The sequence below is a fragment of the Indicator indicator genome, chromosome 31 (genome assembly GCF_027791375.1).
Source record: "Indicator indicator isolate 239-I01 chromosome 31, UM_Iind_1.1, whole genome shotgun sequence".
Taxonomy (NCBI): domain Eukaryota; kingdom Metazoa; phylum Chordata; class Aves; order Piciformes; family Indicatoridae; genus Indicator; species Indicator indicator.
In genome coordinates this window covers 5,157,185-5,179,555 of record NC_072040.1, presented here as the reverse complement: position 1 = coordinate 5,179,555, position 22,371 = coordinate 5,157,185, and the positions used below count along the sequence as shown (strand labels likewise).

General features: G+C 38.7%; 1 protein-coding gene across 2 annotated transcripts in view; it reads right to left on the bottom strand.

Annotated features, from left to right (window-relative positions):
* Nucleotides 1-21,936, bottom strand: part of ST18 (ST18 C2H2C-type zinc finger transcription factor) — a 154,949-nt gene extending 133,013 nt beyond the window's left edge. The window contains exons 1-2 of one of the 2 annotated variants that reach the window (XM_054394633.1): nucleotides 21,874-21,936; nucleotides 21,434-21,560 (exon numbers count right to left, since the gene is read on the bottom strand). In XM_054394633.1, the coding sequence (XP_054250608.1) occupies nucleotides 21,434-21,560; nucleotides 21,874-21,912 (166 nt within the window). In that variant the 5' untranslated portion in view covers nucleotides 21,913-21,936. Of the gene's footprint in view, nucleotides 1-21,433; nucleotides 21,561-21,714; nucleotides 21,760-21,873 lie in introns of those variants that run through there. The other variant, XM_054394634.1, reaches the window with a different exon arrangement.
* Between the last annotated feature and the right edge of the window lie 435 nt (nucleotides 21,937-22,371).

The following is a 22,371-nucleotide window of genomic DNA, read 5'->3' as shown; positions in this document are numbered from 1 at the left end:
CATTAATAGCTGCATAATAGCTGTGCAGTTATTAATATAAAGGTACAAAATCAATTTAAATTGCCAGAACTTTTGTTATTATCCAGTAGTGATTAAAGCACCTTTTACCTACAACTTTAATTTGCCCCCTAAGAATGCTGAAGAGTTGGGCTTGTGGATTCTGGATAGAAGATTAAAAAACCACTGAAGGAAATTCAAACTTTTCAGAAAAATTAAGAGTAACTTCAGCAAGTCGTTTTCAAGCGTTTTTGCACTGCAAAGTCACATCAGCTCAAGTCTGCCTGTTTAGTCACTACAAAAGGCAGGGTGTCTTGCTGTGACAATCCCAATGGCCACACCTAGAAATCTGCCTCTTCCACTGGTCTGCCTTTTCCCTTTGCAGATTTCTCCTGCAGTGAAGCTGTTAGGGCCTTCTGTTAAGTGGAATCTAATTATCAATGTACAGTCTGATTTTCTCCTGAAGCAGAATGGCTTCACTGTCTCTTAAGAAGGCACTGGATGTTCAGGTTTCTCACCTGTCACACCAATGTGAATTTGTCAGTCCTGTGCACAAAATGCTGGTGTTCAGCATCACCAGAAGAGAACATGCCCAGTCGCAGTGGAAGTTTGGTCAAGTGACAACTTGTATTCAGTTGCATATGAAAGAATGGCTCCGGCCATGAGAGGACAAAACAGGACCATTACAGAGCCAGAACTCCTCTGAATGAAAAGCTTGTAGGTAGGTTCCATGAGGGCCATACCTTATATTCATGTGTATGGGTGGAAAAAGGAGGGTAGAACAATTCGCTCTCTGCCTCTTTCTGAAGAGATCCATGGAAAGAGGATGACAGGAAATAAGCTGTGAGTCAAACTACTTTCCTCCTCACCTCCACCCTCTGCCAGTGGCCTGCACCCAGTATATACTGTAAGGACATTCTCCCAGGAAACAGATCAAACACCTTTATATACCTAATCCTTCAGAAATCAGAACTGTATCAAAGACATCAATATCTCCTATCATTTTCTCATATTTAGCTTTTAACTTTCGGACTACGATTCTGATCTAAATTGACAAATAGGACTTTTCATGAGTCAGAAGTCAAGATTACTGCTTTTATATCCATTCCTATTCTAGGGCTGTGCAGGGAGTATGTCTTGAAATAAACACTGTCTTAACCACATCTCAAGGACAGTGCAATCCTATGCTCATATGTACAAAAGCAAGAACAGACATTAGATATCAGGAAGAAGTTTTTTAATATGAGGGTGGTAGAACACTGGAACAAACTGCCCAGGGAGGTGGTGGATTCCCTATCCCTGGAGATATTTAAGGTCAGGCTTGATGGAGCTCTGAGCAACCTGATCTAGATGAACATGTCCCTGCTTACTGCAGGGGGGTTGGAAGAGATGACCTTCCAAACCAGTGCCTTCTCTGACTATGGTTCTATGTTCCATGTGGTTGGGACCGGCTCTGTGACCTGAAGGGAAACATTCTCACTGTGCAGTGGTGTCCCACACCAGAGGAAAAAAAAAAAAAAAAAAAAAAAAAAGTAGTTCAGTTCAGAGAGTAGTTTTGCACAAGGGTAGAGAAATTTGCTGTTGGGGGTGATATGCTGGCAATTCAATCTGTGTTTTATTTAATTCACTGTGCTTGCCTTGCCTTTTGACATCCAAGATTCACAGGCCCATAATGACATGCATTAGTTAATTAGTTAATGTTTCTAAAGCACTTTGAAAATGTAAAGCACTGTGCTGAGCACTACATATGAGAAATTGATATAAGGATACATTTAACTGTGGGAGTGGGAAATATACTTTTCAGATATGGTAATAGGGGAGAGATAAATATTTTTGCATAATTAAACCAGACTGTATTCTGCTCCCTGTAAATATGCAAGAGATATGTTTGTGTCATACCATGCAGCTACAGCATCATTTAGTTTGTATAAGCAGAAAACCACTCTTCACTTGCTCAGTGGAAAGAGCACTACAAATCTGTGCTTGTGTGTAAAGTGTGCGCAAGTCTATGCAGGGTGAGAGCAGAAAACTTAACTGACTATAGCACATACACCATACATGTGCTATACAGACATAATATGAAGCTGCCTGGCATATTTTTTGATGGAGATCACCTTCACCACAACAAATGTTACCCTGGGGGAAGGAAGGGTCGGTGAGACCTGCACTTTTCCTTTCTCTGTACCACTAGAGCCATTTTACACCCAGCCAAGCAAAGCTGTTCCGGAGTCACTTTATTCAACTGAAACCTCCTCTACCTTTCTTTCCTTGCTGTGAACTACCAGATACGGTCATCTGCATATCTGTGAAAAGAGAGATACTAGCCTTCCAACTGCGATATATCATATTGTATCCTGTGCTTCTCCTGCACCACTCACTTCATTACATCTGTTACAGTTCATCCACTGTCAGAGATTGCAATATATCTGTTAGCTATTCTTGGGCAGATATCCATTGAAATATGCTGCCAGATTCCTCAGAGATATTCTGTAAACATATCTGGAACAAATAAAAGGCCTTTTTGGGAGGCAATCACATTCTCTGCCTTAAGGCTACCCAAAGCTCATTTTTATTTGCACCTTTCCTACAAGTTATTAGTGTGCAAAGCATTGTCCTGAACACTTTGCTGTAGCTGTTTGATGTGATGCTGACCCAGGCCATAAGCAGGTCGCTTTATAGTAGTGAACATTTCAACACACCTGTGAAATAAGGGGCAAGAAAGAAAATGCTAAAAAAAAAAATTGAAATAGTCCATTATGACTGATTAGTGATGCTAAATAGTGTAATGTCCATGAATGATACCACTATAGTGAATGATGAGACTCTGACACTCAGGACATAAGTTTAAGTGACAGACACTGCAGCAGGTGCTCTTCAGACTCTGTATTAGGTGGACTTTTGTACTGCACTATAGACAATGGTGGAGAAAAAGATATTTTGAAAAAACAGTTGTCAAGAAGTTATCAGACAGACAGCAATGTGCAAGCAATGTACTATTAACAAAGACCCCTGATGATGGCAATTCTCTCATTTAAAATTTACTCTTCTGTCTTCTAGCTAGTTCCTTAGTTCTTGCTCCCTGGTAATCCTCATTTTCTTCAGTGTAGCAAATAATTTCCCATGCTTCCCTAAAGTCCAGATAAATTAGATAGATTTGCACTTCTCTTATGCAAAAACCTAAATTGCTTACCTGAGACAGATAACAGCTTGATCTGCCATGGTGTATGAGCCCTTTGGTTTATGCTGTTTACTTTCTTCTATATCCTCAATATTTAGTTTTTGCCTAATTGAGTCACACTGGTAAGTCCCTATTTGCCTGTTACTTATTTTATTTCTTAAGTGTAGTTACTATTTATTTTATTCAGTAATGTAACAGTGTCACTAAGATTTCTTAACACATTTTGTCCGATTACGATTTTACACTCCAACATTTTGGGAAGGATGTCATCTTCTCTGTCTGCTGTACACACAGTCACTGAGCTCTGTGAGTTCTCTTTTTTGCAAGCCTGTCTTAACTTTTGTACTCAGCCTTGGTGTCATTAAAAACCGAAAGACATAAATTTTGAATCTGTTCTAGGTAAAAATGTTGTGCACATGGCAGCCCTCTTCCTTCCTTGAGCCTTCTCTTGAGAAATGAAAAAAAAAAAAAACTTCTCAAGCAAAATTCAGATTTAAGCCTTACCCTATCCCACTACCTTCTATTCACCAAAGCACAGGTTTCTGTGTTGTTTCCTCTTTCCCCCACTCCCTACAGGTTTTCTGCTTAAAGCTGTTGTTCTTTCAAAACTCATCATTCAGAACAGAATTGGGAGGAACTCACAACAGTTTTTCTTCTTGGACTGGAGTGTGAATTACACAGAATTTTTGCATCTCTGATTGAGAAAACTTTAACTTCCTAGAGACATAAGTTCTCAGCTCTTTATTCCACCTGATTTATCTTAAGCTCTTTAAGTCTTCCTTTACAATTGAAAGCACATGAATAATAAGGCTCAGCCTAAATTGAAAGAGTGGTTCCAAAGCTTTGCTTTTAATGTTTAATATTTAGCATAAACATAAGATATTCTGTGTAACCTTCCAAGTTTATGAAAAATCAGAAGCATTGATAGCACATCTTTTTTTTTCTACTGTATCTTTCTGCCAGAGCTCCTTGATGAGATTATCTTGCTGTCACAGCTAATTTATAGTGAACACAGGTGTGTGTGTGTTTTCTCTTTGAATCAGAGTTAGGCATAGATGTCATAGAAATCAGAATCTTTCATTTGCAGCTTGATCTAATAAAATACAATTAAAGAATTATCAGCATGGAGGAATCTCCCCCACAGCCTGGTGAACACCCTGGGGGGTATCTTTTAAGCATAGTGCACAGTAAATTAGCCACTAAGCACCCATTAATGCTAATGAGAGCTCCATGGTTAATTTCCTGAGCACTGTGCTGAAAAAGTACCTGTAGGTATTGGTTTTAAGCCTGGATACCATATATTTAGACTAATAAAATGTACTGTAAAGAGTGAACAGATCATCTAATGCAACCATTAAAGCTGTCCTTATACTGTAACTTACACAAAGCAAGTCAGTCAATCAGCAAAACAAAAGATCAATGTGGATTAATAGCAGACACATTTCAAATACAAAGTAAATATGATATCTGCAGACAAGAGGCAAATCAAGTACATGAAAGGAGCCACAAAATATATTTTAAGATTGTGATTAAAATTATTCTCTCCTGCCCTGCTACCTATAGTCATCAGATACAACAGGATGAATTTCTAATGCACAGCATAAAGTTGTTGCAACCGAGGCTGTCATTTCAACTGAAATTGTATATCCATCACTATTTTTATTGTTAATTGCATTTCACTGGTGAAAGACACTTAGATGAAGATTCTGTTCTCTTTCACACTGTATTTTGAATATATAATGGCACAATTTAAGTGGAAGGTGCAGCTGTTCCATCCTTAACTGACATATTTCCAACTGGTGCTACAACAACCATCTCTGATTACAGCAGCATTAGCTAAGTTGTCCATAAGATGAGACAATGCTATTAAGCAACAGGATCAAATCTCAAGGAAATGTTTTGTAATTTTGTTAAAGTGGAATATAATTTTTCTTCCCATGCATTGGTCAGGACATGTAGGACAGCAGTCCAAGAAACTTTTACCATTTAAATAGCTTTAACATCGTTAAAAATGAAACACATATTTTAAAATATCTTACTTGGGCATAGATAAAGGTTGACTCTATTTCTGTGATGGGCAGGTGGCTGTGGTACCTTTGCCAACTCACACTCATCTCACCATAAAATAAGTTCTAGTTCCTTAGCCCTCAGTTTTGAGCATAGAAGAATAGAAACCCTAAAATGTGATGTTCCTTTCCATGGGTAGTCTACCACTGCTCAGCACCTATGGTGCTTTGGAACTGGCACTCCCATCATTGAGATCCTACAAAATTTTGTATCACAGAAGGAGAGAAGGGAGCTTGTTAACAGTTTGCCTTCATTCTGAATACATTTCTTCAATGACACACATTGCAAACAGGTTGTTTCTGTTCTCCTCTGGCTGATCATGGCCACATTTTATATTGTTAAGACTCTCTCAGTGCAGAAAAGAAGACCTGTGATTTTTGAATTGGAGTGGTAACCATTTTGATCTCTGACAGTAAATGAGACATGTTACTCTGGAATCTTAAGCAACAGCCCAAGGTATAAGCAAATCCAGGGATTTTCTTATTTGTTTCTGATCAAAAATCAGAACTGCCATACAGCTGGAGTATAAATGAAGAGTGTCCCCAAACAACATACAACAAAATCTGAACATAAATAGCTCAGTGAAAAATTGGAGGTAGAAACTTCAATATAGTTTCACTAGTGGGCTTCAGTTATTGCAATAATCGTTCTGTGCTCACAGAAACTGTGATTGTTCTGCAGCCTGCACAGTACACAGTAAAAATTCCCAATATCCAGATTCACTGAGATGTTCATTTGGACAGTCAAGTCACCAGCTGAAACCGGTTTCAAAACTATCTGACAGTGGGGACAGCGGACCCCCAACAGACCAAAGGGATATTAAAGACCACATGACATCATGCTCAGCATATAAAGCTGAGGGCAGAGGAAGGAAGAGGGGAACATTTAGAGTGTCCAAGTAACCATTATGTGTGATGGAACCCTGTTTTCCTGGAGCTGCCTGCAGATGGGAAGTGGTGAGTGAGTTCCTTGTTTTGCTTTGTTTGTGTGCACAGCTTTTGCCTTACCTATTAAGCTGCCTTTATCTCAATCCACAAGTTTTCTCACTTTTACCCTTCTGATGCTCTCCCTCACCCTCCTGGGAAGGGGTGAAAGAGTGGCTGTGTGGGGCTGAACTGCTGCCCGGGGTTAAACCACAACAGTCAGGTATACAATTAATATAATATTGTGTCCTTAAGAGGCATTTAGATTTCCCTTTAACTTGCATTTGGAGGTGGTCTGTTTTTGAAAATTCAGTGTACAGGTACAAATCTTGCAGTGAGAGTGTGGGCTCTGGATCTCCAGTGTTGTCCTCAAAAGGTTTTTTAAAAGGCTTATTGGCTAGCAGCTGTTCATGAAATGAACCATCATGGTTTTATGCACATAAAGAATCCTTAGACTTCACATTAATGTCACCCCTTTTAAACTCAGTCATGCTATTCAATTTCTCTAATGCTTGAAGTTAGGGATGCATACCAAACTACAGATCTCTCTCTCATGGCAGAAGAAACATATAAACAAATACTCAGCTTACAACTCTCTTTACCAGTCCCACCCCCCTTCCAAGCCTTATCTCTGCTTAAGCTATTTCAATTAAAAATGCATGTTTGATAAATAATTGGATACTGAAAGGCCAATTTGAGATGCCAATATCTGTAATACCAATTACTTAAAACATTTTCAGACACGATATCTTCACTTTTTAAACTGTTCCCTCTGCCAGATTCTTTCCCATACCTTCTTTCTTGTAAATCAAGCACAAATTAGCTAATTTTCCTTCTCTTAAGCATGCACAGACCAGCTCCAGACTCTTAGTTTAACCTGTCCTAAGAGGATTTAAAACCTGGGGATTCAAAGGACTGATCAAAGCTACTATCTTTACCTTTAAAATACTCAAACAAGTGTTCATCAGATTTTTGCTTTCACATCAAAGCAATACAGTACATGAAGCATTTCAGCTACAATAATGCAAAGGTGCCCTCTGGGAAAAAGAAGCTAGATTTTCCATGTTAATGCTTATCCATCTTCTAGATTATGTTGCAAAGCAAAGATTCAGGATGTTAGTCACACTTCAGGTTTCTCACACCAGGTTAGATTTTTCCATGCCTGCATGGAGCGAATGTCAATTATATACCTAATCTACAAACAAAGATGATTCTCTACTTCTACAAAAACAAGTATAGTTTAACAGATAGAATTCTATAAGAATAAACACCAAGAAAAATCAATATTTCTTGTCTGAAACTATATGTGTTTCTTAAGACTCTCCAGGTCTGTAAGAGTAAAGCATAACTATTTTAATAAGCATACAGCAAAATGAAGCTGAAACACAAAGCTTGTAGAAAAAAAAAAATGTATTTGGGAGCAAGGAATAAAACGTAGGTTATTCTTCCTGCAACAATTGCATTTCCAAGGTGCTCCACCAGAGAATGGTAATATTAGTTTTTGTCCAAAAGAATGAAAGGTAAAATAAAGATATAGCAATTCTTTCACAGGAATCAAACTCAAGGCAGGCTAGACTATTCCTTAGCAGAGCATGCTACACCACTTGATAGCAAAAGGAGAGAAAAAAAAAAATGCTGGCACTTAAAACTGGCAGTGTAGCTATCCATTTAAAACCCTGTATCAGATTACCAATGCCATGTGATGTCTTATATAAAGCTGGATAACATTCATGATCAGTTTGTATCCAGTACAAAGCTCCTCATAAATAAATAGGGCTAGAGGCATGTTTTGATGGCAGAGGGCACCATACTGCTCTGTTCTTATTGAAAGATGGCCCTGGTTTAGTAAAGATATGTTTTGCTGGCAGAAAGCCTGCTATCATCTGGTTAAGTGGAAGGATGTTCAGACGTGAAGCTGAAGCAAACATTTTAGCTTAATCTTTAAGGCAAGTGATTTACTTTGTAGCATTTCAAGGCTATTTATTTTACAGTACCACAGCTTGTTTGCCTAGAATCAGTGTGACTCACAAAATCTTGTTAGAATGGAATATTAGGAGGAGGAAAGAGAAAAACATGGGGGAAAAAAAAAAAAAGAAGAAAAAGAGTTAGAAGTAGTTAGAAATTTAAGTAGCAGAAGAAATAAGGATTTAAGCAAGAGGAATGTTAGAGTGCAGGAATCTATCAAGTAAACATAAATTTAACTTTATCTTCCATTTGAACCCTTTAATGGAGCCCTTGCTTACTCTGGCCAGCAGTTTCTCTTGCAAATAGCTTCATAGGCATCAGTGGGACAATTTCTAAGAGTTACTGCATCTTTATGTCAGTAAGAAGTGGACTGTATAGTCTTTCAGATGATAATTAACAGAAATGACTACAGAGCATTCAGTAGCAAGAGAATATATATTCTATAAACTCAAATATCAGAGCACCAAAAAGAGGGGCTTGATTTAACCACTGGGAACCTGACATTAATCAGTCTTTTAATACATTTGCATTTATTTCACACACAAAGAAATCTTATTTTTCATGCTATTTCACCCATTATTTTTCTATAATGAAGTTGATTAATTAATGGAAATTCTAAGTCTTGTACCTTCCCTTCCCTACTCTTACCCCCAAATAGATTTTTTTTTTCTTTTCCTTCCACTGGGAAATCATACCATCACACACAGCTACTATTTTTAATGGACAAAATTGTTAATCTGGGAAGATGCTCAGTATCTCCACGAGCAGTCAGCACAGCAGCTTCTCTAATCAATGCTTTGAGCTGTCCTGTCCTACAACAATCTGACCAGCTATCTTTTTCTCTTACACAAACATGGCCAAAGCCTTTATCTACAATTTTAGCCTGTCATTTGGTGAAGACCCCTTCAGTGAATTATCTAGATCCTCATCAAACCTGGCAGCACTGTAATGAAGAATCTTTGTTGTCAGCCTCAGTAAGAAACATTAGGCAGCCATTTATTCTCCAAGTCAGATTTCTAGTAATACACACACAAACACACAACCTTAATGTTTGTCTCACCTGAAAGATATTGTAGTTCAGATTTCTATATTAATATTACACCTTGCAATACACTTCCAATATGTACAATATACCTCCCTAGTTTCTCACTTTTTTTTTTTTTTTTTTTTTTTTACTTAGTTTTACATGATTGTTTTGCTGGTCTGTTGACTTAGCACAGTGAATCAATGATGGAGTACATGACAGCTGAGGATCTGGGCTTTTTTTTTTTTTCATTTTCAGCAACTGGTGATAGTGACACCATCCTTAAAAAGGACTCCTTTGATGTACAAGTTAAAGATGCCTCTGTCACTGTAAGTCAATGGCCAACAGCCATAATTTCTTCATCATTTGTATGTAGGTGTGACATCCTCCATCTGTCTCTGTTGTCAGTTCCCAAGCAATCACAGGATTTAGGGAAAACATGTAGGTAGGTAGAAGAAAGACATAAGACCTGTGCAAAGGATGGATTACTCTCTCATCCTCACTGCTCACAGTATTAATTGGGGGAATGGAAATACAACTAGCACTTAGAAGAAAAGGATTCAGAACAGGGAATAAATCACACAAAGCCCATTGCTGGCCAAATTGGTCTCAGTCACATATAGAAGTTGTGCTGTGAAGTTCACATGTGAGGTTGGTCACCATGTGAATAACTACTTTTCCTATCACTCAAGAGGATCACAAGATATTAATATCAGTTATTGACCTGCTTACTTTTTTGAGCTAAAGAAACTAATCAAGATCTGTCTGTACTATACACAGGAAAAATGGATTTCAATGAGTTCATTCTCCTCTTCCATGTTATTGAAAGACTGAACACCTTTCATTAGTGAAGGGAGAAGAGAGCACAGAAGGATTGTACTTGCATAGGTCTTTGTAGGCAGGACCTAATGATGTCTGGCAAAACCAGCTGCAGGCCCCTGTGAGCCACACCTGGCACCTCCCACAGTGGAGTAGAATCATGGAATGGCTTAGGTTGGAAGGGACCTTAGAGCTCACCTACTCCAAGCTCCCCACCACAGGCAGGAAACTGATGGAAGATCTGCAGCTTTCTGCTTTTCCACCAGTTTTCTTTGTTAATATGTCTGCACATATTATTTAAAGCCATTCCATGGTTCTACCTTTTCAAGAGACAGTAGGAACTTAGTGGCTAAATCCGTTGGTCAGACCCTGGAAAGTCATGGATAGGAAAAGCCAGTTTATCTGCTTCCAGCATGGAAATCCTGTCTAGAACAAGACTGATGAAAATCTCCAGGGGTCTGTCTTTTTTCTTTACAAATGCAAATGATCACTAAGCTAGATAGAAAACTGATCTTGAACTTGGTGGGCACTAGCATTGCACAAATCTTTAGAAGAAACTTCTCTGGGATCACAAACGTGGATTTCTCTTTCCTTATAAAGCTGATGGATCATTCTTGTAGATCAAACAGAAAAAGCTGTGGCTGTGAAAAAATTACAGTAATAGGAAAAAGTAATAGCTGGAAGTCCTGACACAAGGAGTTCCACCATACCAGAAACCTAACATGTGAGAATGGCTTCAGTGACAGAAAAATGTCTGACCCTTGTAGTTATTCTGTGCATCAGACAGAATAATGCTTGAATAGAGTGGTCTTGAATCTTCAGTAAGCACCTGCAGTGACAAGAGACTCATCTCCAAAACCCACTTATTCCTGAGCTACTCTGCAGATGAGTGCAGTCTCCTGCCTCAATATCCTTGGGACAGGTATGTTGAGCAGTTTGGATGTTCTGTAAAGTTCTTTAGACTTACAGTTCCTCTAACAAGTGGAGGAGTTTACACTTCACAAGAAGTGTGAATTCAGACAAGGCTGAAGCTAAGGTTGACTCTTCAGTGTTCACAGATATGATTCAGGGGAATTAAAATCCCCTTGGCTGTCTGCATTTCAGACTTGCAGATGCAGGGGTGGATGATGGTATACTGGCTTGGCTAGTAATTAGGTAACATCTAGGGAAGGGATGATGATCCACAAGGAGAGGCCACCACATAACACTTGTGTCTGTGCCTCACAGTTGGGAGATTTAGGCTGCATATCCTTGACAAGCATAACCTTGCTATTATGTGCTTCCATCAGCTCAGTCCCCAGGCTCTTCAGTGATTAACTGAATAATTCCATTTGCAGGACAAGATACCTAGCTCTGCAGTTCTGGGGCACTGTACATTACTGGCACTGAAGTTAGGATAATCACAGCTGAATGGTCATGTAGCTTGTCTACATGATGACACAACCCCTCAGGTCATTATTTGCAGAGGGCTCCAATCAGAAACTCAAACATTACAATAACCTTAAAGCTAATCTTATCATGTAACAGACAGACTTTTGTGTCAGGAGATTACTTCTCTATCCTGACAAACTTGGATAATATATCTCTATTGTTGTACTGGACTGTGGCTATGGACTCTGCAATACAAAAGAAAGAAAAGCAAATTAAAAAATAAGCACTCAATGTCCTGTGCACTGTGGGTCCTTTGTGATATATCTCAGTACTGACCCCTTCCCTCACCTTAACATGTATAAAATCTCTTCTACAAAAAAAAAAAACAAACAAAAAAAAACAGGTAGTGAGGCTTCTATGGTAGTTTTGAGAAGATACTTTATCATCTCATTGACCGGCAGCAGAGCAAAGCAACTTAGAAAACTGCTTTTTCATGGAGTAGGTGAGCAGTATCTGTAAGGAACAAATTGTGGTACTGCCACAACAAACGCAGGGGAAAAAAATTCAGGTCCGTCACACAGCTAATTCAAATTGAAGGGTATTAAACAGGATTTGCCCACAACTAGCTTGCACATTTTCTACACTGCATTCTTAAAAATATTACTTCAAGATGTGCAACTACCAGGCTAAACTGGTGAAACTCTTTCAAACATCACAAAAGGAAAGAAAAATGTATTTTCCTGGGATGAGAAAGTTGAAATACTGCCATGACATTTGCAAATTTCAATCATACATTTTAATATTAAATTCTGGGTTGAAAAGATGCACCTTCCTTCATGAAGATGCCTCTATGGAGTTTCATCATTGCAATTTGGATACCTGATCTTCAACAGTGCTAAGTAGTCAAGAGAGTTAAAGGTGAACAAAAAAGGAAGCTACTCGAACCATACGTGAGTATTTGTGTAGGCACTTCAACTCTCTTCTCAAGCCCAAGCTCACTCATGCATTCTGGAAAGATATTTCGTAGATCAAACCAGAACTGCCAAATATTAAATGGATGAAAGGGGGGAAAATGCCTATTGTGCTTCTCACTCAAACATGCCATCAGAATTTCCTTTCTTTTTACCTTCCCCTAAAGAAAACATGAGTCTTTCAGAGCAGGTTGAGAGGAGGGCCACAAAAAATGATCAGAAGGCTGGAACCCCTCTTCTGTGAAGACAGGTTGAGAGAATTTGGGTTTGCTCAGCCTGGAGAAGAGAAGGCTTCATGGAGACTTTCTTGCCCTTAAAGGGGTCAGTCAGAAAGCTGGGGACAGGATTTTTAGCAGTGCCTGTTGTGACATAACAAGGGGTGATAGGTTTAAATCAAAAGAGGGGAGATATACACAAGATACAAGGAAGAAGTTTGTTACAATCAGGGTGTTGAAACACTGGAATAAGTTGCCCAGAGGGTTGGTAGATTCCCCATCCCTGGAGACGTTCCAGATCAGGTTGTTTAGGGCTCTAAGCAGCCTGATCTAGTTGAAGATGTCCTGCTGACTGCAAGGAGTTCAAACTACATGACCTTTAAAGGTCCCTTTCAACCTAAACCATTCTATAATTCTATACAATACAGTTTTATTGCACTATTATAAAGAAGCCTTTTCTGAGTATCAAGATGTTGATGATGATTGCTTCTTAAATTTATGAAATGATAAATTCTTGTCTACCAGGTTTTCATTCTCATCCTGCAGAAATCTGATTCTCAGGTGTGCCCACCCCAGAACATGCCCACCTGTTAGAGTCCAGGTGTATCATGCAGAACTTGCTTCCTTTCCTCCTGATCATAATATCAGCACAGAACGCACGTAATGTGAACAAGGGTGCATTTGATACTCAAATGTCTGTTTGCGGTTTGCCACTAATTTGATTTGACTACAGCTAAACTGTGAGGTTTATTTCATACATTTCTCTAACAGGTACAAAAAATTGGAATAGGCAACCTCACGATTTCGTGAGATGAATGAACATACTAAATAATTCTTTGTTCTCTTTGTTATCACCTCTGTCAATTGCTGGGTTCACAAATCTTCCAAACAACTTGAAGGCCTCCAAGTGCCTGACTATTGCATTTGTTTTGCTGTTCCACTGGTACAGAAGGCAACATTTCTTGTGCATTAGTATCCTGTCCTTTTTCCCCACACCTACCATGCAGTGCCAATGAAGTCAGCAGGAATGGGATGTGCCACCCAGCTCCAGGCTGCCAGGCATGGGCCAGCAGATTCCTCCAGCAGGTGCTGCGTTTGTTACACCCTGGTTTACAGAAGCCATCCTTGGTGGGAGCAGCTTCTGCTTTCAGTAAGAACAGGAGCTCAGGTAGTGTGAAAGGTAACATGTTTCAGAGGAAACAATATCTTCTTTTAACAAACATCTCCATACAAGCAAACAAAGCCAGTGAGCTTGTTCCAGAATGAAGCTTGCAGGCTGAGAGGAGAGGAAGAGCATTTACAATATGGAATTGATCCATTTTAAGTGTTAGAGTTGGCAAATGTGTTGGGGGGAGGGGAGGAGGAGGAATGGGGGGAAAAAAAAGAAAAAGAAAAAAAGAATCTGCAACAGCTAATCTGGCATGAATCAGGAACACTATTTTGTAGGTGGGCCCAGCAGAAAGCAAGGTCCATTAGGCTCAAAGGATGCTGCAACAGAACAATGGAAGCAGACAGGAAGTCTGCACTAATAAATATGCCCATTGGGCCAGTGCCACTGCCTAGCATGGCATAGATACATACAGAAGGATTATACACTAAATGGTGCAAACACAGTCCAGTCCATCTGTCATAAACATTAAGTCCAAAGGCCACAGGTGCAGATGGCACTAAAAAGTAAAAATTACACCCAGACAGAGACCACTTCATGTAATACGGAGAAGGAAAAAAAAACCTCAGTGAAACAAAACAAAACACACCAAAAAAGAAAAAATCCTGTGATTTGTTTCCAATCAATAAATGTTCTCAGAATGTCCTTAGCAATCTCTTCCTCTTCCTTTCCCTCTGTCACTGTACATGTGTAACATACGTTTTATTTCAGAAAAGTATTTGGAGCATTCTAGACCAATTTTTTTCTTCAGTTGTATAAACCTACTTGATACCTGGGCCAAAAGACAAATAATTTAAAATAAGATTAAATCCTTCTTGCTAGTGTGTTGAGAACAGAATATTTTTTTGCCTTTGGAGATGGCATTTGATAGGCTCCAGGTGTATCTTACTTGAGGAATGATCTCACATTTCAAAGTGTATCTTGTCTGAGGAATGTTCCCAAATTTAAAAGCTTAATAAAAAGAAGAATGTTTCTCTCTCTCTCTCAAAGCCACCTGCTGTACCTGCTGAGTAGCCCTGACAAACAGGTTCATATGCTAGGGTGTGTGAAAGGAACACATAGAGATTTCAACCATCCTTCACTAGCCATCATCACCCATCTCCTTATCTCCTATTCCCTTCACCAAGACAGTGGCAATGCTCTTGGTCATGACTTGTCTGTGCTTCTCTGGAGCTGTTCCTGCATATCTGCATCGTGGTACCACCACTGCCTTGTGACTTGAGACGAGGAGGGTCAGGAATGGCTGAACAGATCAGAGGGAACACATATTCACTTCATTTCCAGATTGCATCCTGTCCTAGATTCCATGCAGGCCACTGGTCATATAGTCATGGAAATCATATATGTAGAGGCCTAAATTCTGGCTGTCCCACTGCACTGTTATTTTCTTTTCATATAAACGTTTAAAGCAGAAAACTTATATAGGTGTGTCACTATTTCTCTGCAAGTGAAGATGCTGCACAGCTATACAAATTACTGTGGAATTCAGTGGTTTACTACCTACCTTTTCTGCTACTGTACACAAACAACATCAATTAAGGATGACAGTATTGGTGCTAGGACTCTGGAAAGCAGCAAGGCTGCTGCCTGGAGTTAAAGCTACCAGAACAGGACATGCCAACACTACCCATGCAAACATGAATAGAAAATGAGAAACTGTTGAGAGGTAACAAAGTGAGGAACTAGTAAACTTTATAGATAGTGCAGTGAAGAATGGCTGGGTTTCACAGGCATTTGAGAGAGAGTTATGTGATTGATGACCAAACTTCACAGATAGTTGAAGGGGAGCAACAGGGACCTTCAGTGAGTACAGTCATGCAAGGCCAACAGTGCCCAGGCAACTCCCACAGAAATGTAGTGGTTTAATGGTGACCTGGCAGTACTAAGCTAGTGGTTGAATTTGATGATCTTAAAGGCATCTTCCAACCAAAACAATCCAATGATTCCATGAAATTCCATTTAAAGCCATGAACACATCAGCAAGGACATCTGAAACACCAAACTGACAAAGAGATATGGCAAAGCTGGGGCCAGTGTGGAGCAATGAACTGGGGGAGATTGCTTTTTGGGAGGAGACTGGAGCAGGAAAAAATTAACCAGAGAGGTGAAAAGGAACATTAAAAACAATCAAACAAAAAACCTCACGTTCTCCTTAACTGCAAATCCAATCAATCTAATCATCTCATCATAGAAATCAATTGAGTTGGCCAAGAATAAAAATCCATGCTATTATTTCAGAACTCTTTTTTGACAGAGAGCTTGTTATAAGCATACCAGCTATGACCATTCACATTCTGTGTGGTCATCTTTACCACCAGCATTAAGCTACCAGAAATTCTTTACTCATTTTCTTTGAAACTGTGTAAATCTGGTAGCAAAACAGAGTATCTTTGACACATGCAGTCACGTGCTTAACACTTCTATAGGAGCACTACTAATGAAATTACTACCAAGGAAAATAGATAAAATATTTCTGTGAGTCAGGTTCATGGGAAATGACATGTGTTTCTGCTTCGTGCTGTTTAAAGCTGCAGTTAGTATTTTTTTTTTTTTAAGACTTTTACCCATATTTCATCTAATTTTTAATTAAGTGGTTCCTTAAGTTTAACATCTGAATTCCTGGAACAAAATGAATGTCTACATGAACTTGTTGAGATCGCAGAAAATATTAATTAGCTTCCAAATGATATTTTGCTGGAGGATTTTCATGTACACAGATATAAAATTATATATGTATAAATGATAAAATTATATAGATGGAAAATGATGACAGTAAAATATATATAACCAGAGTAAGAATCTTCAGAAAGGCTCATTTATTTTTCTAGACCATCATAGAACCCCCTGAAACCTACCAAATAATGCAATTAAATAACATTGTTATTCATTGTATCTTTCCAGTGTTGGGAAAACCTAATTCATACAATGGAAATGGAGATTTGTCCTCTAAGTATGAAAGGAAAAAGTAAGGTTATGCACTTATTAAATGATTTCTGTTCCATGATACCTATTTTTTAATATCCCCTTGCAGTTTGAGCAATCACAAACATACACTGTGCAAGATCTTTTTGACGTATTACAATTTGTTCATAAAAGAGATTCTGTAGAGTAGGACAAAACATAAGATTCAGTTTTGAAGAGACTTGTTAAGAACATAAAGCACTTCAGAAACAACTTGGCTTGTGAAAATAATCATGAACAGGTACTAGAAAAACTAAACTAACATTTATTTGTTTTACAGGTCAAGGTGATAGTGTCACCATTTAGAAATACACAGATACAGGAGAAAAGACTGAGAAGTTTTCTATGAAAATGAAGTAAATTTTCATTTCTAGAAAGCCTTAACTCCACCTATACTTCAACTCTAATGATGTCAATCTAAAAGCTACAGGCCTTCAGCTTCAGGCCACTCAACATGATCAGGGTTTTTCTCTTACTAGGATACATAAATTACTTGGGTTTACATAAAGACTTGGGTGTGTCAGTGTAGGCTAAAATTCCCCCCACACCAACAATAACCAGGCTATAGCCTCCTATAGATTTCAATGGGAGGTTAAGAATCTATAGGAGAGACTGGAGCCTAAAGTTTATTCTTGGCATATAAAGAAGTGATGAAATGAAAAAGAAAAGCCTAGCATTGATAAGAGCAGGTAACACATTCCCAATAGAACTCCAGGATAAAGTGAAAAATCTCAGTAATACCACCCAATATAATATAGTCAGGGGAAAACATAATTTCTGTTCCTTTAGTGCCTTAGAAACAAAGTTGCCTTCACAGTTATGCTTCACTGAAATGGTAGAACCACCCCCCCAACAGAAAAAAAAAAAAAAAAACAAACCAAAAAACCCAAACTCTTTTTCTCACTGTAGAATGTTTGAAAGGACAATTTATTTGCCTGCATTTATCATTCTAATTTATTGGCTCTAATTTAGTTCAGGTTATTTTGCAATCTGCAGATTAATAATGGAACTGTAGGTAAGGAAACTTAATTTATTCAATTGCTGGTGCAAATGCCACAGTTTCCTTGTTTATACGAAGAGATTTTCACTGGTGCTGTTATCTCAATTACTGATAACCACTGCCTGAATTAATATTACTCCCATTTGGACACGAGCCCATAATTTTTTTGATAAGTGCTTAAACAGAACACACAGCTTTATAGTTAAATGACAGATATCTCCTTGTCAGGTAATGCATAAATGTTGGGAGTCACCCCTGTGAACACACATGCACTAAGAGTGAAGAAATTTATCCCTGTCTTAGTGGTAGGATAATTTAACTATGCTTAGCTACTGTACAGGGAAGACTTCTGTTTTTTAAAGCGAATAAATCAAAGACATGAAAAAAAATAAAGAGACAAAACAAGGATCTAATGTTACTATATCTGTAAGAATGTATGAATATAATATTACAATCAAGGAAATATCAGACATTAATCTACCAAGGCTGAGAACTTCAGTGGTAAGATGGACCTTCTATTTGTTAATCGTGAATAGCTCTTGCTGTAATCTGTCCTTGGTCTGGATACAGATGGGAATAACAAACTTCTAGCACAACACAATACTTGATTGGGCTACATGTTTCCAGGAGCATTCTTTCAACTGTTGAATTTTGGAGATGTGTATCCCATAAATGACAAGATAAAAAATACCCCAAACAGACCAGATGTTCATGAAATTTAACAAAGTCAACTGAAGCAACAGAAATACTTTGGACTGCAACACTGCTAGACTAAACCCAGAGCATTTAGCATTATGAGAACCACTTCAGCATTACTTTTCAGGAAAAGCATTTGAGGAGGGGGGCTCCCTCCCAACCACACCTACTGAAGAATAACAGTTACTGTAAATGAGCTGTTCTGCTGTAGCTCAGCAAAATATAACTTCTCACACCCTTTTTTCATCACATAAAAAAGATGATAGATGACTTCTGCAAAGTGCCTGGCTAGGTCTCTTGTCACTTCTAAGTACATTTTAAAGCAAACAGAAAGAAAGTCTAGTTTTCAGAGATGCTGCATACTTCCCACCACTTCCAAAATCAGTTTAAATAACTAAATCAAAAGTAAGCAGAACAAGTGAAGAGCATTCTCAAAAGCATTCAGTTTGTAGAGTTCTATTCTTTTCAATGTATTGGGAGATTCCTCCCTAAAGTCATAGGCAGAAGAAGTAAGTTGGCATTGGAAGGCAAATAGAACATGTAACCTTAACCTGGTGGTTGATTTTTTTGGTAATTCTTTAATATTCAACAACTACAATTTAATAGCAACGTAGTTTTCAAGGTGCAAGGAAACAGAATGGTCAGAAGCAGGCTGCTCTTTCTAGATTGACAGAAACCAGCTTGGACAGAAGCTTTTCAGAGATGAGCTTTTGCTGCTAATATAGATTGGAGGATCTTTTCATGCACAGACTAAACGAGGTGATTCTTTTCCTTGCTTTAAATCACAAAAGGAAACCACGAGCAAACAATGGCTTTAAAAAGTAGAACAAAGGATAATTCAACTTTATATACAGAGTCTGTCTGCCTCTCCCCCCCCCCCCATAAAAGACAAAGGCTTTTGAAACAACACTTAAAATGATAATTATCCAAACTTGCTACCCAAAATGAGAACAATTCTTTTGCTACTTCGAGTACCTGAAAACTTTTTTTTTTCCTAAAAATTATCCTATTTCTCCTATTCTTTTGCTACCTAACCATCATCTGGATGTATTTATCACTGCAATATATGTAATAAGCATTATAAATTGGTTTCCATAATAATTCCATGAAATAAGATTGCCAGCATCTCTCTGCAAACTGTAACGTGCTACAAAAAGCAAATTGTTTGAATTGCTCTGTTTAAACAGTCAGTCGTTATGATATTGCCCTACGTGTTTTTCATCTCTCTTCCAAAGAGGACAGGAGTATCCATTGTAAGCCACCGTAAGCCTTTACCACATTTTAAAGGAAAAGTTAGCGACCCAAAGTAGGGAACATAAACACACAAAGCCCTGGCTCTCCACTTCCATTTCAGCGCTCTGCACTGACCTCTACTGGTTTCTCCATCTGAGCTTTCACAAACATTAAACAGTCTAATTTTACTGAACTTTTGCACTCTCTTGCTCTAATTCAATGGTAAAGAAAACCATATCCCACACCCTGCCAAATTCTCCCTGACTAAAGGTCAAGAAGCGATCAAGCTTCCGACTATTTGTGGCATTCTACCTGTACTGAGTGAAACATTGCAAAAAAATCATCAAAGGCACTAACAGAACAGATACAGCTTCAGAGAGACATTAAAAGCAGAAATCTCAGTCTTAACACTCTGGGTGTATTTTTTATGACTGAATAATTTATCGCATTCATTTTATTCAACTGCTGTCTCATGTCTGCACCATTAGCTGTTTGGTGTGTCAAATCTGGGTTTGTTTTGTGCAATACCCAGCTTCAGACCTGTGACGAGGACCAGAAGTATTACTGCAACCAAAGTTGTGAATAAAAATTCAATCATCCCCATTTTACAGACTTCTGCTCCACAAAACATGCCTGTTCCAGAAGTTTCTTGAGAAGAAATACTTGTTCTAATTAGAACTAAGCTGGCAGCTTATCTACCACACACCAGTGGATCAAAGTACAGTAGCAAGTTTGACACTGTAAAAGTATTAGTGTAAATACTTTTGCAAAACCAAGTTATTACCCTCTCTTACTGGGACCAGCGATGCACTCACAACATCTTTTGTACTGTTAAATGGCGTTTAATAGCACGTCCACTATCTAACTGATCACAGGAAAAAAACCACCCAAATCTCTAGTTCTTTCTATGCCTTACAGTAAGAAGCAACTCTAGTTAGTCATAAGTGAGCAAACATTTCCATCCTCATTTACCAAAGAACTCTTTCATTGTCAGCAGCACTCAAAACTTTCCAAGTTTAAAAGCCTATTTTTAGATTTCTTTGATATGCAAGGCTTTAAGTATGAATAACAGTTTTGTATAGTGTAAGAACTTCATTTCCTCTTTCTGCTATGTCAGTAACTCTAAACAATTTTTTTTTTTCCTTTTTATAAGTCACCTGTACTGGCTGGAAAAACCCAGTGATTGTGGGCCACAAAAACAATGAAGCTGTGTTGTTCTCGTGGTATGCATAGTAAAGATGATCACATATTCTTACATCAATTTCAGATCAGCAAAATGCCTGTTATTCATGAAGCTTTTTCGTGCAATAACATATTTTTCTTTCATTTTTCACAAAACCACTTCAAATTCTAAACACAAATCACTCAGATATTCAGCATTAATCTCTAATATCTATATACTGAATAAATAAATCTCTTGATGACACCTTTTTGCTTTAAATAATCTTCCTTGACTTCTTGAACACTAAGATTTCTCTCCTTTCTTTCACCACCACTAAACCTTACATCACTACGTCCTGCAATTGGCAGTGCTCACAAGAAGAAGCAACACAGCAAAGGCTCCCTGAAGACCCGGAGGCCAGAGAGGCTCTTCCCACACATCGGGGGAGAGGTGCCGAGGGTGTCCCCCCCAGCAGAGCATCCGCCTCTCCCCGGTACTGACCAGCAGAGGGAGGAGAGGGGACCCACACAGCCCTGCAACCCCAGGGTACCACAGCCCCTTTGCACTACAGCCAGACAAAACTACAACTGACAGCCTCAGCTTTAACACTTGTGATGACACGCCACACCTGACCTCACCCAGCAAGCACACTGCTATTTGACTGTTTGTTTTCTCCTTCTTACCTTTACCTAGTGAATGACAGGCATCCAGAAGGTCTCCTGGTCTTGCTGGGTTTGCCACCACTCCAGTTCTCACACTGCTGCTTCTAGGATTTGGATGATCAACCGGATCTGGTCTGCTTATTCTGTTCTGTATTAGGAAAAAAAACATTTTGATGTTCTGCTGCTAGAACTGGGCCTTTACACAACATATCAGAGTAAGTACATAATCGCTTTGAGATTTGAAAATCAACATCTTCTTCTGTAAGTGAGAAATAGAAAGTCTTATCAAGGCTTCCTAGAACATACAAGGAGGGGAAGTCACTGATTTTCACTAAACAAGGTGTTGACTGGATCACAGTGAAACCAACTTCTTTCCAGGAGGCATTTTCAAGCACTACTTTCAGTTAGCTCTGTGCAAAACATTCCACAACAGCCCTAATAACTTTTTTTTTTTTCCTTACCTCTGGTATCCCAGCGAGGTCACATTCTGTTAAAAACATCCTGTCAAGCTTGGTACAAAAGGGCTCCAAAGAATCAGAATGCAGAAGCTATGCAACTTGCTGACTAACTTTGCTCTGTGTTATTTACCAACCACACAAAGAAAATGCTGTCTATTCAAAACACAGTTCAAAACTCTCTTCACAGAAAGTGAGTGAACAAACAGTCCCATGTCCGATGCTGTAGTCACAGCTCCCATGAGGCCCGGTGATAGCTCTGGGGCATGGGACGGAGTGACACCGCCAGCAGCCACCACAAGGCACTTCTGTAAACAAGTTGTGTGTGTGTGCACAGAGGAGGAGGAGGTGGGTGTTAATTTTTCTCTTTCTTAACATTAAGCTGCATTTGCTCCATCCTCTTGTTTTACTTAGTCTGCTGGATGCACAATGTTTTCCTCACTTATAACCTTTTATTTCTCCCAGAAACAATCTGCAAGAAATATCTGGAATGAATTTATGACC